Source organism: Coffea arabica, chromosome 5e (assembly GCF_036785885.1).
Source record: "Coffea arabica cultivar ET-39 chromosome 5e, Coffea Arabica ET-39 HiFi, whole genome shotgun sequence".
Lineage (NCBI taxonomy): Eukaryota > Viridiplantae > Streptophyta > Magnoliopsida > Gentianales > Rubiaceae > Coffea > Coffea arabica.
The window spans coordinates 54,653,121-54,669,837 of NC_092318.1; the positions used below are offsets into that span (position 1 = coordinate 54,653,121).

The 16,717-nt window shown below is 39.1% G+C and overlaps 3 protein-coding genes across 3 annotated transcripts; 2 read left to right on the top strand and 1 right to left on the bottom strand.

Moving 5' to 3' along the window:
• Positions 1-1,800: 1,800 nt before the first annotated feature.
• On the bottom strand, positions 1,801-4,888 carry LOC113688118 (phosphoglycerate kinase, chloroplastic). Its single transcript, XM_027205790.2, has 6 exons — positions 4,251-4,888; positions 3,498-3,575; positions 3,092-3,352; positions 2,600-2,917; positions 2,268-2,426; positions 1,801-2,021 (listed from the first exon to the last, which is right to left on the bottom strand). Exons 1-6 carry the CDS (start codon positions 4,671-4,673, stop codon positions 1,812-1,814), a joined length of 1,449 nt encoding a protein of 482 aa, XP_027061591.1. The 5' UTR covers positions 4,674-4,888; the 3' UTR covers positions 1,801-1,811.
• Positions 4,889-8,057: 3,169 nt separating this feature from the next.
• Positions 8,058-9,675, top strand: LOC113687710 (uncharacterized). The gene is made up of 3 exons (XM_027205252.1): positions 8,058-8,384; positions 8,587-9,007; positions 9,089-9,675. Exons 1-3 carry the CDS (start codon positions 8,058-8,060, stop codon positions 9,673-9,675), a joined length of 1,335 nt encoding a protein of 444 aa, XP_027061053.1.
• A 2,313-nt stretch (positions 9,676-11,988) lies between these two features.
• On the top strand, positions 11,989-16,049 carry LOC113688261 (uncharacterized). The gene is made up of 7 exons (XM_027206036.2): positions 11,989-12,561; positions 13,095-13,154; positions 13,366-13,614; positions 13,932-14,008; positions 14,713-14,789; positions 15,174-15,306; positions 15,378-16,049. Exons 1-7 carry the CDS (start codon positions 12,111-12,113, stop codon positions 15,534-15,536), a joined length of 1,206 nt encoding a protein of 401 aa, XP_027061837.1. The 5' UTR covers positions 11,989-12,110; the 3' UTR covers positions 15,537-16,049.
• Positions 16,050-16,717: the final 668 nt, after the last annotated feature.

Consider the following 16,717-nt stretch of genomic DNA (forward strand, 5'->3'; position numbering starts at 1 on the left):
GCAAAAACTTTTTCGGCCCGAAAAAGGAAAAAAAAAGTTGAAGCTAGCTTTATAAAAAATTTTTAAAATACCACTTTTATCCCTAAATGTTTATTAAACAAAATTTTATTGACCTATGTATTCAATATCATTTCGTTTCTTTCATAAACTCCCAAATTCCATCAAAACTAATCTCTTGTTTTCTATTCTTTTCTTTTCTTCCATAATAAATTTTCTCTTCTTTTCTTGTCTACCATAAACTCCCAAACTAGCAATAAGATGGCCCACTCAAAAAATGCGTTTTGCATGATGGATTAAGATTTATCTCATATATCCCTGTTATGTTATAAGGTCCAATTTTTGTCTGCATTGCAAAGTTTCAAGTGTTTTTGGAGAAAAATTACTGTAGTATTTTTTTAAGATGTGCTGTACGTAAGGTAAAAAGATAATAAAAAATGTATAAAAGAAATATTTACAAAGAATGTAAAATTTTTTAGCAAAAAATAGTAGTCCAAACAGAGCATTAGGCCCTATTTTTTGAAACTTCAAGTTTTCTTTAAAAAGAAAATAGGGTTCATCATAAAAATCCCTCCTAAGGTTTAACAAATTTGACACTTTAACCCTTAATATTATTTTCTTTTCTCACTTTATCTCCTAAATCATTAGTTAACTCTAACATTGGGTAATGAAAATAGCAAAGCAAAAAACAAAGCTATTTTTGGAGGTATTTTTTAAAAATTTTACTGTAGCAGAGTTTTTAAAGTATATTTTGGAATATATTTTAGGATATTTTTTAAACATTAAAAAAAATTTAGACTACATTTCAGAGTACCTTTTAAAATTTTTTATAGTATTTGAAAAACTAATTTTTGAAAAACTAATGGATCCAAACAGAGCTATTGACATCCCTAAGAGTTAATGATAGTAAATTCGCTTAAGATATAACCATTTTACACTTTGTTCTCGAATATTATTTTCCGCTTAAGTTGTTTATTTGTCCCTAAAACCATTAGCTAACTCTAATATTTTGTACCATTTAAGACAAAATAATGTTTAAAAAAATTAATATTCCTAACATAATAATAAAAACTATTATATATTTATGGATATAGATTTTGTTAGAAACACTCGCTGGGACATCATACAATTGAAACACACGTGTTCAGTCATGTAGGATATATTATTATTGCTCAAATGAGGAAAATAGAGTAGCGAAAAATATAACCAATTTTGCTGCAAGCTTAATACATGATGTGCAGCGGAAGCACAGCTTCCCACTGTGGATCTCACAGTGACATAATAGATGTAAATAGAAACACTTTCATTGGTAATAGAAATGAAAATTTGCCATTCTGACAAAAAAAAAAGAAAGAAATGAACATAATATTAGCACTCCTCAAAAAATCTCACACTCCTTAAACTTTATCTAATGCAAAGGAAAGGAGTGTTTGAGATTCTTCTAGGAGTGCTAATATCATTTTCCAAAAGCAACTACCAATATATGTTTCTCTCCTCATAAGAGAATGGAATGGATGACTGAAAATGAAAAAGATGATTGTAATTCAAATTTAGACATACCAAAGTTATTGCTTACGATTTTGGTAGTTAGTTTGTGACTTTATTCAGATGATCTGGGAAAGGACAGGCAAAATCAGACTTGACATTGAGCCAAAGGTGAACATCTACAATAACTCACTGCTTCCTACATCTCTCGTTTACAAACCCAAAGACCATAAAGAGGCATTAGGTCGAAAAATATATATATATATATATATATATATATATATATATATATATATGTATATATATATATATATCAGCTTTGGTTCTGCCTACACAGGAACTGGAGTAGCTTCATCTAGAGCAATGACACCAGGAAGTTGTTTGCCCTCCAAAAGCTCCAAACTAGCACCACCCCCGGTGGATATGTGGCTCATCACATCAGCAACTCCCACCTTCTCCACAGCTGCAACTGAATCCCCTCCTCCAATAATGGTTGTGACTCCCTTCCTGCTCAGGTTAGCTAGCTTCTTCGCAGTGGCCTGCAAAAAACATTTTAACGCATTCGCTTCACTACATCCTCTTCCTTTGGTAAAAAACACAAGTTATTTTAATACTTAATGCAGGGATCACAAGGGAAGTGCTACAAGTCAGGGATTCCTCAAGAAAGGTGCAAGCCCAGTCGTAAAGCCCGCAACTACGCAACACAATACAGTTGCAACCCCACTTTCTGTTAAAACTTCTTTGAAAAACAAATGAAACCAAATTCTGTGTCAAAGCATTTTTACCTCTGTTCCGACAGCAAATTTGTCAAATTCAAAGACTCCCATAGGTCCATTCCAAATTACGGTTTTAGTAGTCTCCAAGGCCTCACTGAATGTTTTGATTGAGTCCGGCCCAATATCCAGTCCCATCCAGCCATCTGGAATGGCAGACGCTGGCACAACCTATGATAATAAACACAAACTTTCAGTTTTTCAACTCACCATTTCTGCCAACAATGCATGAAGACCTTAGCATCTTTGATAATCAACATCAATTTCGATCAAGCAATGAAGACATTGATCTCTTACAGAATGCATAAAATGCGTCAAGAGAAGCAAAGCTTTAAGACGCAAACCTGGCTGTTCGCATCAGGGGCAAACTTGTCCGCAATAATAACATCACTGGGCAGCAACAGACTAACCCCTTTGGCCTTGGCCTTCTCAAGAAGTGATTTTGCAAGATCTAACTTGTCCTCCTCTACCAATGAAGAACCCACTGAAAGACCTTGAGCTTTGTAGAATGTGAAGATCATTCCTCCACCCAAAAGCAAAATGTCAACCTTCTCCAAAAGTGATTCAATCACTCCAATCTTTGAGGAAACCTTTGAACCGCCCACAATGGCAGCAAATGGTCTTTTCGGGTTTGAAACCGCACCAACCAGATAGTCCAACTCCTATAACAGCAGGAGAACAAATCACCGCTAGTTTACAAGAACCTCATAAGGAAGCAACAAATACTGGCACCATTAATCAGGTAACGTGGACTAACCAATCTGGAAATACAAAAGGCACAAGATTATTTGCAGAATGCTCCATACATTATGATAGGTTAGATGAAGCACACAAACCTTTTGTAAGAGGAACCCAGCAACTGAAGGTTTCAAGAATTTTGTGACCCCTTCTGTGGAGGCATGCGCTCTGTGTGCCGTACCAAATGCATCATTAACATAAATATCTGCTAGAGAGGCAAGCTTCTTTGCAAATTCAGGTTCATTCTTCTCTTCCTCCTTATAAAACCTCACATTCTCAAGAAGAAGAACACCACCGTCAGGAAGGGAAGCCACCAACTTTTCAACCTCTGGGCCAATGCAGTCATCAGCCTTAACAACCTATTCAACATTTGTAAAGGAGAAAGAACGCATGTAAAACGACAGTCAGTCCTTGGTAACATAAGGAAGTATCATCAGGAACCAAAAAAAAAAATGAATAAAGATTGTTTTGAGCAATTTGCAGCGTGACTTTCAAAGGATATACCTGAATACCGAGTAATTCTGATAAGCGGGGGACAAGAGGGGCCAGGCTGAATTTTGGAGTCACACCTTTTGGTCGGCCCTGGAAGCGTGGAGAGCATTTATCATTTTAAAACAAAGCAAGATGGGTGCTATAAGAGATATCAACAAAAGGAGAAGGCGATCATATACATGCAAGAATTAGACAACCAACCATGTCCATGACCAAATCATCCAAAATGTGCAAGGAAATGGTAAGATCAAACTTGCAAGATCATATTAAGAAAATATCAACTTCGTACTTTACTTTATTTATTATTATTTTTTAAAAATAATCCTTGAGAAGATAAGCAGCCAAGCTCTCTTTGGTTAGTGGGAAGCTGGCTCATCCTCACTCAACAGTCCAAAACGATCATCATACTACTTTACATACCCATTCTTGATGACTGAATACATCTAATACAAAGGGCACATTAATGTTCAATTGATTGAAATAAATGTGCAAGTTTGAAACTTTAGATTTAAATCCGCAAGACAGAATCAGGAATAAGATGTGTGTGTGTGTGTATTAATTACAAGCGAAATGAAAAATGAGTTCAAAGAATTCCAAGATAGATTTAAGGGCAGAAAAACAAAATGGCAGGTCAGTCTGGCGTCTAATTCAAACAACGGGCAGTTCCAACGACATAATGATTAGTGTGGCTTGAATATGGATTATGAAAAATACAGCATAGGTGGGAGAGTGAAAAGCTTGGAGTGAGGTGGTGTGGTGACTCACCAAATGACTGGAGAGGATAACCTTAGCTCCGTTAGAAATCAAATGCTTAATAGTGGGGATAGCAGCTCTAATCCTAGTATCATCAGTGATGTTCTGGTTGTCATCGAGAGGGACATTCAAATCGGCCCTGACGAACACGTTCTTGCCCTTCAAGTCGGCGGCGGTGAGGTCCCCGACACTCTTCTTGGCCATTGAGGCAACGCCTCTGATAGGCTTGGCAGAGGCTTTGAGGGATCGGAGCTTGGTGGCAACATGGTGGGTGAAAATTGGGTCAGCAGCGGCAGCAGCGAAGCCTAGGCGGCGAAGGGAAGTCTTGGGGAGGAAGCGGGTGGTGGGGACATTGAGGGAGGAGGGTCGAGTGGTGGAGGATGACGAGGTTGGGGAAACACCACGGAAAGTGTGCGGTGCTGCTGCGGACGCCATTCACACACGCACTTTCTTCTTGAGGTCTCTTTTAAGAATGGAAAATGAAACTACGGGACTGAGTGTTCTACTAGCAGTGCAGTGCGGGAGAGACAGACTTGCTTTTGAGAGGGGAAAGGAAAGAAACAACAAACAAGTAGCGGTTCAATTCTGCTAGTCTATGCTGGTAGGATTTTAGGGACTGGGGAAATGTTGATTGATGAAGATGGGGCCGGCGTTGCCAATTGCGGGGAGAAATCAGAAAAGGGTGGGCGGGTATTTGTGGACGTGGAAATTGAAGCAGAGATTGGGAATGGGTGGGTGCTGAGCAGGGGATTTTCTCTTATCGTCGAGGAGAGGTCCAAGATGTTCGTTCGATGATTTTCACGCTCTCACTCACACCCTCCTCTCGGCCGACTGACTACTCCTTTCATTACGACTACAGAGCTCCTCTACATATTTGCTTTGCCTAATCATTTCTCTGTTTCTTCCCCTGCTGTTATTTATTCATTTTCCATTCCATTCTTCGTTGTTAAAACTTAAAAGTGGTACTGCTAGTGTCGAAAGTGCTAACTCGAACGCACGGTGCCCCTTTTTTTTTTTTTAATAATTTTTTTGGGTACTTCAAATCAAATCGAATTCAGATTAATTACGTGCAATTTGATCTATCTGGTAACTATTTGTGAGGTCTTGTCCACTTTCTTGTTTCTACCTTGGAAAGAAAAATAAAATAGATAAGAGGGACCCACAATTTCAACTCAAGTTGCATAGGATTAACGGAGAAACATATATTTATTAAATTTCAAAGTGATGCTTAATTAAAGAATCAATCACAACCTCCTTAGCATCAAGTTGTAAAATAATGAAATGCGATACGCTGTCTAAAGAACAGATGAGGTGAGAGCCTATAATAAATATGGCAAATTATCCAATTGGCCCTTTAACTCTTTATCTAGATAAAATTAAGCCCTTCATCTATTTTTTGCTGACTTTAAGCCCTTGAACTTGTAAAAGTGGGAAACCGTGGCCCTTTTAGTCAGTTTCTCCGGTTTTGTAACTGGAGAACCAATTCACACAAATGCAAGTGTGCTTCTTCAAAGGGCATTTTTGTCCGCATATTCTAAGCAAAAAGGGCACAACTCCTCCACCTTCTCTCCATTTTTCTAACCCAACCCAACTGCTAGTCGAAACTTCACAGCAACAGCCTTACCCATTTTCATCTTCTCTTAAGGATCTTTGCAGAGAGAGAAGAGCAAGAGAGTTAATTCCTACTTGTCAGGTTTGGGTATCAACGACATTGAAGCAACAATGGAGGGGTGGCAAATCAGGCCGGAAAATGAATACTTTGATCCTGTCCTCGCTTATAGTATGTATATTCGTTCGAACCTTTAAATGTGAAATAGGTAGCATATTTAGTGGTCGGATGGGTGAAGAGAGTAAAATTTTGGTGGTGGGGATTACTGAAAGTGACGTGCCAGTGGTCCTAGATGTGGGGGTATGGTGGTGGGCACCTAAGTTTGTTGTTTAATTGTTCAAAAAGTGTAGGGATTTACGAATAATTAGCATTTCATTAAAAGTTAGAACTTTTTGATTGTTTAACTTCGATTTAAGCATTACATTAGGGTTACTTTTTAAAAAAGCATGTGAAAAATAAATTGAAATTTTAATTAATTATATTTGAACTTGAATAGTATATTTATCTGCATTTGTTGTAGCCCAACTTGTATTGAAACAATATATTCATATTGATATGCAGATCCAGAATGTGAAATATTTAGCATAAGATTACACCGTGGGGGAAGAATAAATTGAAAAAATTATGTCAGTTATGAGAATGGAGAAGTGGCCTACATAGATATGTGTGATGCTGAACGTATGTCAATCCATGAGTTGAATAAAATGGTTGAAAAAGTTGGTCATCGTAATGCAGCCATTTTGTACTATTACCTTGAACCAGTTGCAGACATGAGGACTGGTTTGAGAGAATTGTCTACTGATACCCATGTTAGAACATTCTGTGACTGGGCATATAAATTCAAGGTGATGAAAGTGTATTGCCATCATCTGACAGATCCAGAAATTGAAGAACTGAAAAATGCTGTAATAATAGAGTCACCAGACAAGGGGAAAAAGAAAACTGGAGTTGTCATAGAGGAAGTAGATGAGGAAGAATGCATAACTAGATATGTAGGTACTGAGAAGAGTAGTAGAAGGGATTGTATGGTTGGGAATGTAGGGGGTGAAAAAAGAGCAAAAAACAGTCAAAGGGATAGTAATGTTAGGCCAGCAGAGGGTGTAGATACGGTTGAAACGGTAAGGGGTGAAAAAACAGCAAAAAGCACTCATGCAGCTAGTAATGTTGGGACAGAAGAGGGTGAACATGAAGCTGACTATGGTGGTGGTGAACACGAAGGTGAACATGAAGCAGAGGGTGAACATGAAGCTGACTATGGTGGTGAACAGCAATGTGAACATGAAGCAGAGGGTGAAAACATGGATGATGAATCTGAATCACAAGTAGAGGAAGAAAATGATAGATTTAGTGGCGCCAATGACTATGGTGGTGAAAAGATTATGCTGGACATTTTGAATTCGAATGCTGATGGCTGTGGTGAAACTTCACAGCAACAGCAGAGAAATGAAACAACTGACCAGACACAATGTTCAGAACAGGAGAATGTTTGTGGAAGGCAAATAGAAACTGACCTGAAAACACAACAGCAAGGTGCGAGAAAGAAACAAGTTAGGAGAAAGAAAACCAGATCAGCAAAACAAACTAACCAGGGACCAGAGGATATAGATTCACTCCAACAAGATTACATCCTTGATCACCTGAGCAGTGACAATGACTCATCAGATGATGAATTCAAAGGGAGATACAAGGACTTTGTCCTAGAGAAATTCCTCATGGATCCCAAATTCGAGATTGGGATGAAGTTTGAGTCAAGAGCACAATTCAAATCTGCTGTGACTGAGTATGGGATTAGGATGGGTAAACCTGTTTGGACCAGTAAAAATGAGCCCACCAGGGTGAGGGCCAAGTGTAGGGAACCATGTAAATGGTTTGTATTTGCTTCAATAGAAAAGGCTCTGGGCACAAAGGACTTGGTAGTAAAATCTCTGCATGATGTCCATGAAACATGCAACCATGCATGGAAAAATAAGAATATTACAGCCAAGTGGCTGTCTGACAGGTATGTAGAGAGAATAAGATCAGATAACAATCTGCCAACAAGAGAGTTAAGGCAAACAGTCCATGAAGACTACCAGGCAGAAATATCTAAGCATGTTGCAGCTAAGACGAAAACATTAGCTATAGAGAATATCAAAGGGTCAGCTGAGTCACAATACAAGAAAATATGACAATATTGTGAAGAAATTAAAAGGACTCATCCTGGCATTACAATGGAGGTTATGTTCACTCCATTTAGAGAAGCTGGATGTAATCCAAGGTTCATGAGGATGTACTGCTGCCTTGGCCTACTGAAGAAAGGCTTTAAAGATGGGTGCAGACCTATTTTGTGTTTGGATGGATGTCATATTAAAGATAGATACCCAGGCCAGCTGTTGACAGCTATTGCAGTGGACCCCAACAACAGCTTTTGGCCAGTTGCATGGGCAGCTGTTGAAAAGGAGGCCATGGAGCAATGGAGATGGTTCCTAACCCTCTTGAGTGGCGACCTGAAAATACAGAACCAGGGACATTATACTTTCATGTCCGACCAGCAGAAGGTAAAAGCTTAATGAGAGCTCTAAAACTTTTATTTTATGGTAAAAATAAGCCCCTTAACTTTGTATAGCAGAATGTAAGCCCCTTAACTTTTAGTGTAGGTAAAAACAAGCCCATGAACTTTTAATATAGCATACTTGTTGCCCTCAAACTCACCACTTGGCTTGGATATCTAACTTATACCTGTTGTGATATTTTTTGTAGGGACTAGATAGAGCACTCGCAGAGGTTCTACCAAATTCTGAACACAGATACTGTGTTCAACACATGTATAGAAATTTCAAGAAGAAACATCCAGGATTAGGTTTAAATGATCGATTATGGCATATAGCAAGCACCACAACAGTTGAACATTTCAACCAAGCCTTGGATGACCTTGAAACCTATGACAAAGAAGCACATGCATGGGTGAAGAAGGGACCACACCATCGACATTGGTGTAAGGCCTTTTTTTCCAAACATACACAGTGTGATATATTGGTTAATAACCTGTGTGAATCATTTAATGCCCATATTTTAGAGGCTAGGGACCAGCCTATTATTTCTATGATGGAGGCTATTAGGGAATATCTGATGGAAAGGATCCAAAAGAGAAGGGCAGCAATGGAAAAATACAAGTTAGATGGTGGACTACTCATTAGAAAAATTGTGGAAGAAAGGGTTAAACGTGCAGTACAATGGAAAATAACATGAAATTCAAGCTCAGGTTATCAAGCAAAAGGGCCACGGGGAGCCCAATTTGCTGTTAACCTTGACAAAAATGAGTGCACCTGCAATTTGTGGGCCTTGAGTGGCATTCCATGTTCCCATGCAATTGCTGCTCTACATAGAGCTAAAAAAGATCCCCACAAAATGTTGGCTAACTGCTATCATAGGGAGGTATTTTTTAACATCTATGATAATGTGTTTCAGCCTATTAATGGAGATATCCAGTGGCCACAGTCAGACATGCTGGAGTTGGACCCACCAGCAAGTGTCACTCAACCTGGCAGGCCAAAGAAAGCTAGAAAGAGAGATGTTACAGAAGGAAAAGATCATGGTAAAAGGTTGCGAAAGAGGGTTGTAATCCACTGTAGAAAGTGTGGAGGGATTGGACATAATGCTAAAATTTGCAAGAATCCTCCTAAGTCATCTACTGAACAGCAACCTTCTCAACAACCAGCACCTACTGGACAACCATGTAATCAGCAGCAGCACGAAGCACCAACAAAAAAACAACGTGTGCGTTTGCACTTCATTATAACTTTCAGCCTGTTTGTGACCTTTTTTTGTGATCTGAAATGCTTTCTTTAATATGTAGGTAAACAAGAATCAGGGACAAAGAAATCAGCAAAAAACTCAGCAGCAGCCAACACATCAACCTCAGTCCCAGTCTTCTCAGCAGCAGCCAACACATCAACCTCAGTCTCAGCCTTCTCAGCAACCTCAGTCCCAGCCTTCTCAGCAGCAGCCAACACATCAACCTCAGTCCCAGCAATCCATCTCAAGACCACTAGTTCATAGGCACAAGAGAAGTACATCAAAAAGGCCACTGACAGAAGCAGACAAAGGTTTTATTAATCTTAACTATGCTTATTTGGGTAAAGATCCACCTTTCAATGTTGGAAACTGGCAGGGAAGAGGTGGAGAAAGTGGAAGAGGCAGGGGAAGGGGAAGAGGAAAGGGTCCATCTGGAACAAGTTCTTGAAGTATTGCTGGACCTGCAGATATTTTTGTGTGATTTTGTTGACTGTAAATGGATGTAACTAGAATGTTGAAACTATAAATGATATTTTTTTGAATAGGCTTTTGTGGGGAATCAAAGCATGCGCCTGTGCTTGGTATCTAGCAATATGGACACAGGTCACTGCTTTTTGTGTATTTGTCTGTTTCCTATGAAAGGGATTGTTGACTGTATTTACAGGCAAACATCATTGTAATTTCCTTTTGCTAATTATATTCTAATGTTATGCAGTTGCTATCTTATATTTGTATGGTTTGGTATAGCAGTTTTTGTTGACTAGATAAATCAAATACATCCAACAAAGCCCATGACATGCGAATTGAGATAAATAATTCTCATCACATTACTTGCCAAAAATTACAGTTAGCATTGATTGGGTTCAACCACACTTTTACACTAATCTGTGGGTACAACAAAGACTTGTTTAAGCTAAACAATACAATATACTTCTCCCTAACCATCTGCATCATACACCATAGATCCATTTGCTCCATCCATGGTCCTTAAAACTGGCAGTACCGATGGCAATATGTTACACTTACACACTGCCCTTCATGTATCGCCTTCAATTTGCATAATTCCATTACATTTATTCCCAATTTGGAGCATCCCAAGAGAGACTCCACCTGCAATTTTTTTCTCTGTAAGCACCATTATTACAGCAACCAACCAACTTACCACAAGAACCCTTACAAGGAACTTATTCAACCATTTCTGTCACCGCAGCTGCTCTTCTGTTTCTCTCAATTTTGCCTTCAACTTAGCAGCTTTTGCCTCGGATCTCACAGCTGCAGTTTCAAATTCGTCTTTTTGCTTTTCTGTTGCATTGATCCTCCTTAGAAGGCCTGGTATCAGCTCAATAGAACGACGGCACATCTCGTCGTCAATCCAATTCCAATACCCGCAGCCACCAACTTCTTCTGAGCAAATGGCGTACTTCTTCCTGGATTTCTATCAATCCAAGAAGTAATCATTTTCGTGACTTTACCGCAACGACAAGTAGGAAGTAGAGGGCCGCGATATTTGCGCATTTTTTCCTTCCCTTCACAAAGCTTTTACCTTCTCCCCCTTTTTTTTTCCTTTCAGACTTCTCTCTTGCTTCAATGTCGATGATTTTTCGGCCTGATTTGCCACTCCTTGTTGCTTCAATGTCGATGATACCCAAACCCGACAGTGCTGATTCTCTCTTGCTCTTCTCCCTCCGCAAAGATCCTTAAGGGAAGATGAAAATGGGTAAGGAAAATGTAGAAAAGATTTTCTCTTGCCACTCCATTGTTGCTTCCATTGTTGCTGTGAAGTTTCGACTAGCAGTTGGGTTGGGTTAGGAAAATGGAGGGAGGGAGGAGTTGTGCCCTTTTTGCTTAGAATATGCGGACAAAAATGCCCTTTGAAGAAGCGCACTTGCATTCGTGTGAATTGGTTTTTCGGTTGCAAAACCGGAGAAACTGGCTAAAAGGGTCACGGTTTCCCACTTTTACAAGTTTAAGGGCTTAAAGTCAGCAAAAAATAGATGAGGGGTTTAATTTTATCTAGACAAAGAGTTAAAGGGCCAATTGGATAATTTGCCCTAATAAATATAAGGGGCACTGCTCTTGAGACTGGATTTATTTATTTTTATACGGCAATAGTTACTCTAATTTAACTAGTCTTTCAGAAAAGAAAAGAAGACCCAACTCGACATTGGAATTCTCTTATTTTCTATATATTAAAAATGAAAACAATACACTTACAAGTATTTAGAGAAGTCTTTGGCATGCAAACCTATTATGTTGTGGATGGATTGAAGTGAAAGCAAAATCTTGATAAGGTCTGGGCTCACAGAACAGCTGGCTGGACGGGAGGCCCGTGAACCAACCACCATAGTTCCATTTGGATTTGAGACTTTGCACCCAATTGTAGAGAGCCCACTCCAGAGCAGTTTGAGTACAATCCTGAACTACTAATAAAAAAGTCTGCTAGCAGTAGCAGCAAATCCAGAAGAGAAGACGGCAAAAATGCAAAGAGGATGATGATGATGATGAGCAGGCTCCTTTGTTCTTCTCCTCATCCGCCCCTTCCCCTTCATCTTCCCCTCGAACATGTCCCAAATTCCTATTGCCAGTCCCCACTTGCTGAATTCCGTCCCCGTCCTCTCCAGTTCCAGTCTCCTCCGCCAACCACGCTAGTCTTTATCGGAAGAAGCAGCAGAAGAAAGAGTACGGGCAGGGGCAGGGCTCTGAGAGAATGGCAAGATTACGAGGAGGCTGTCAAGGACAAGGACCTCGCTCGAGCTCTCCGCTTGTTAAAGGAGAATTCTTCGATCGAGCCGAATGATGGTGGAGCTTTGCAGAGGAAGGGGGACTGGCAAGTCCTGGATACATGCTTGAATGCTGACGATATGAGGCTCGTTGCAAGTGCCTACACCTTTCTCAAGGACCAAGGTCGCTTACCCAATTTCGGGAAGTACCGAAATATCGGTAATCACGTCTTGATTTTTCGTTATTCTTTTCTCCTACTTGAGCTACTATCTATACACTATGCACCCCTTGATATATTTACAGGTGGTTTTCCGGGAAGGAGCCAATGCGGAAAAAAAAAACTAAATATTTAAGTTACATAAATGTTGTGTTACTTCACAAAAATTTCTTTGCTCTTCCCTCCATTCTGGCAAGCCCATCTCTTCTGTTTTCTATGAATTCTCATTAAATCATTAAATTTTTATTTGAGAGTATAATAGTTATATACCTATAGCCAGGATTGTGTTCGTAGCATATGCTCCCATTGATCCATCTATCAGTTTTCTACCTGTAGCTAGTTCTTTTATTGTTCATTGAAATTTGACCTTTGCATATGCCTCCTATCTCGTAAATCTTGATTCCTTCCTGACATGCTTATTGTGCCATCCATTCTGAAGAACCACTTTCCTATCGCTTGCAAATGTTATAATCACTTAAGATACAAATTAAACATTTTAACTGATTTTCTCCTGATGATTCCTTATTTAGTGCAGTTCTGGAAGGACCAAGAGAGATTACACCGAATGTCTTGACGTCTGCAACTGGTTTAGAAGGTGCCATGTAAAACTGGTTTACATGCGCATGTACCTTTTGTGACAAGTACCGGAATATATTGCATAATGTGATTTCCTTAATGCATTGAGTAGGCTACATTTTGTAAAAATAAATTAATACTCTATACAGCATTTGGAGGTCAAATACTCTGAACATCTTAGTTTTACTGCTCCATCTGTTCTTTCTTATATAGATCCTTTCCCATTACAGTTTCAAAGCTTTCACCAAAGAAGTGGGGCCTGTCCGGAAGCTCCAGTGTTCTTCTGATTGCTTTGCTAGCTGGAGTATCCTTTTTGCTAAATCAGGGAATAGATATTAGACCCAATCTTGCTGCAGTATTGGGGCTGGCCATGTTAGATGCTATTCTTTTAGGCGGCTCGTGCTTGGCTCAAATCTCAAGTTATTGGCCTCTGTATAAGCGTAGGATTTTGGTCCATGAAGCTGGTCATCTTCTTGTAGGTAAATGTGTCCACTAATCTCTGGGAAAAAATCCTTTCCCACAGTTGGACGATAGGTGGTGTATTTATATGGAAATTTTTCTGTAATAGTTGCATATTAAAAGCCATTTTTAGCCTTCTGTGTTGGGGATTATTTCTAAGGTATACTTTTTCCGTTCACTGAATGTCGAAGATGTTTTTATATGAGTAGCTGATGTGCTTCCTCCAATCTCCTTCTGTGGCTTTTTTGTTTTAATGATACTCCAATACATAATTTTGGCGCAATATAACCCTTCCATGAACAGACATTTGATCCAAATTATTGCATGAAAATTGCAGCATATCTAATGGGTTGTCCGATTCGAGGTGTAATACTGGACCCTATTGTTGCAATGCAATCGGGAATTCAAGGCCAGGTAATTCAAATAAAGTCCGTCTTACAGACCATTTTCTTTGTCAAGTATGCAACATGTTTGCCCAGATTAACATGTCAAGCTTATTCTGATTTCACAAACATTTAAAGAAATGTTTTATGTTGTGCTTAACAACTTTCACTCCCATTAAACTTTATCTATTTAAACAGTTTAATGTTTTTGAAGTACTTTTAACAAAGTGTACACAAAGTTTTCCATCTGACTGATAATTGCTATGTGAACTTCTTGTCTTGCTGGTTTTTCTCTGCAAGTGGTCCTCCTGTATTTGGTGTGTCCGTCGCTTGGTGCGTTCATTTTAGATGACTCTGCTACACTACATCTTTACCACCAGCTGCCGTATATGAAGATGAAATCTTTGTTATTCCAATCCCCCCATGTTTTCTAAGCTTGGTTAAAGTTGCCCTTATGGACTCAAAAGTGACAATTGTTCCCCTCAATGTTTATCATCTGTGTGCTAGGTTTTTTATGCCCCAACCACCCCCCCCCCCAAAAGGCCTCTTTTTAAGTGGGGTTATCACCAACCTGATAGTAGGATAGGAGTTTGTTGGAATGTAGTACTTGCCAATGATGAGCATATTAAGAATGCATTTACTTCTTTACTGAACTCTTTATTTACATTGCTTTTCTGAATCTAAGTTGATGATTCGTCAAGGAATCACGCAAGGAAATTACTAGTTTTCCTGCAGGCAGGAACACAGTTTTGGGATGAACGACTGCAAAATGAGCTTGCTGAAGGTCAGCTGAGTGGATCTTCCTTTGACAGGTAGCGTAACCATGCCCAATCCAGTCAACTGTTCAAAGGGAAAAATTGTATTTTCCTCTCTTTAAGTTTGTTATTTATTATATTTATTATTATTTTTTATGAGAGATGCTCGTATATGTAGGATGTTGGGTGTATTGTATGAATCAGTTGTTTGTGGCAGAATGTCTTTTGCTCACAGGAATGAACTGGAAATGAAGGATGATCGGGCCCTTTTTTCTCCTGTCTCTTGTATAATTTAGGAAGTCCTTGCACAGAGAGCCTGGATTAGATTCTGAGCCGTTACCTGTGTATTTGATTTCTGCTACTTAAATTACTGGTAGTGCTTCATTACTCTTTCATAGTTTTATCTGAAAGTGTTGGTTTGCTATTTGCTGAGATCGGCAGGTACTGCATGGTTCTCTTTGCTGGGATTGCAGCTGAGGCTCTTGTCTATGGAGAAGCTGAGGGTGGAGAAAATGATGAAAATTTGTTCAGAAGTATATGTGTTCTTCTGGATCCACCGCTCTCTGTTGCACAGGTGGTTGTCTTATCGAGCTACTTTCTTCTTTAAATCCTTGGTATAGAATTTCAACATTGACCTATAAATAGATGTCAAATCAAGCACGGTGGTCGGTGCTGCAATCTTATAACCTGCTCAGATGGCACAAGCATGCCCATCGTGCGGCTATCAGGGCTTTGGAAACGGGATGCAGTCTGAGCACAGTAATCAAGATAATTGAAGAAGCGATGTCTTTGAAAGCTTACTAATGTGTGAAGTAATTATACACTCCAAGAGGTAAAGCTGGTGATGGTTTCTTTTTGCTCCAACCTGGACAGGGCAAATATGTATATGCTTGTGACCTGGGAGGATGATGGCTCCTGCGTTGGAGCCTAGATTGCTGTAAAAGTAGTGGATTTGCCGTCTTCGGACTTCTGGCTAGGTAGCTAAAATGGCTTCGCTGGGACAGTTTCATTGACCTATATTTAAACGGCTTAGCACTTGAGGTTTGACCCTTGTTTTTGGGGGGGCGCAGAAGGAAACTTGATGGTATGGTTTAGGGATGATGTCCTCCAGAGGCCTGAAGAACCTATTGTTCAAAATGTGAGACATTCATTCATTCATTCATATGGTATTATGGGTCACTTTTGCAGTAACGACACTAGATGGGATCCCGGATTATGCTAAAACCTAGAGTGAGTGATATTAAACATGTTTTAGCCTCCTCGGGTAACAACGCTCTTTTAAGTGATATTGCAGTTGAATGCTGTGAATTGGATGAAGTTGCCTAGCGTGATCTTCTACAACACGAATGCAAAAAGGGATTGTTTGCGTGGTCACAAGCAACTGAAGTTTACGTCTTCCAAGCTGTTTTTTTCTTTTCTTTGATATCATCATCTACCCTATTTACGTCTGTGCTTGTGTTTGGTTTTGAACTCCAAAACCAAGTTGAACAATTTGGTCCAACGATGATGTCGAGTACATTAAAAAAAAAAAAAAACAAAGGGAATCTCAAAGGAATGATTTGTAGTACAATAATCTCAAATGAATCATATAAAACTCTCCTACAACTTTTTCCTCTTTCCACCGTTCAAAATAAAAATTGAAAATATCCCTATGGGCCTGAGAACCTTACTTTGGCTGAACAAAAAGTCTTGAGAAAAAAAGAAATGATTTCATAAAGAAAAAAAATGACCATCTCAATCTCATAGCATGTTTTTTATTTTTTTTCACAATAAAATGGTAGGATTTCTTTCTCTCCTTTTACAACAAAGGTAGAAATTAGTGAACAATTTGAAAGGAAGTTAGGAATAGAAAATGGTTGAAATCGAATACGTATCATCCTAGGTTTGTTTGTGTTGACTATATATATAAATATAGATCCTTACTTATTTTTTGAGAGTAAAACAAAGATAAAATAATTTTAGCACCAAAGGCAAGTCTCATGCTT

Bases quoted from the DNA above. Each gene is read 5' to 3' on its own strand.
- LOC113688118 (XM_027205790.2), bottom strand. From the start codon at position 4,673: ATGGCGTCCGCAGCAGCACCGCACACTTTCCGTGGTGTTTCCCCAACC. The intron at 3,576-4,250 runs GTGAGTCACCAC...CCACGCTTCCAG, and splicing joins TTATCCTCTCCAGTCATTTG to GGCCGACCAAAAGGTGTGAC. The intron at 2,918-3,091 runs GTTTGTGTGCTT...CTGCTGTTATAG, and splicing joins CTGGGTTCCTCTTACAAAAG to GAGTTGGACTATCTGGTTGG.
- LOC113687710 (XM_027205252.1), top strand. From the start codon at position 8,058: ATGGAGGTTATGTTCACTCCATTTAGAGAAGCTGGATGTAATCCAAGG. The intron at 8,385-8,586 runs GTAAAAGCTTAA...TATTTTTTGTAG, and splicing joins TCATGTCCGACCAGCAGAAG to GGACTAGATAGAGCACTCGC. The intron at 9,008-9,088 runs GTGGACTACTCA...ATTCAAGCTCAG, and splicing joins GGAAAAATACAAGTTAGATG to GTTATCAAGCAAAAGGGCCA.
- LOC113688261 (XM_027206036.2), top strand. From the start codon at position 12,111: ATGATGATGATGATGAGCAGGCTCCTTTGTTCTTCTCCTCATCCGCCC. The intron at 12,562-13,094 runs GTAATCACGTCT...TATTTAGTGCAG, and splicing joins CGGGAAGTACCGAAATATCG to TTCTGGAAGGACCAAGAGAG. The intron at 13,615-13,931 runs GTAAATGTGTCC...TGAAAATTGCAG, and splicing joins AGCTGGTCATCTTCTTGTAG to CATATCTAATGGGTTGTCCG.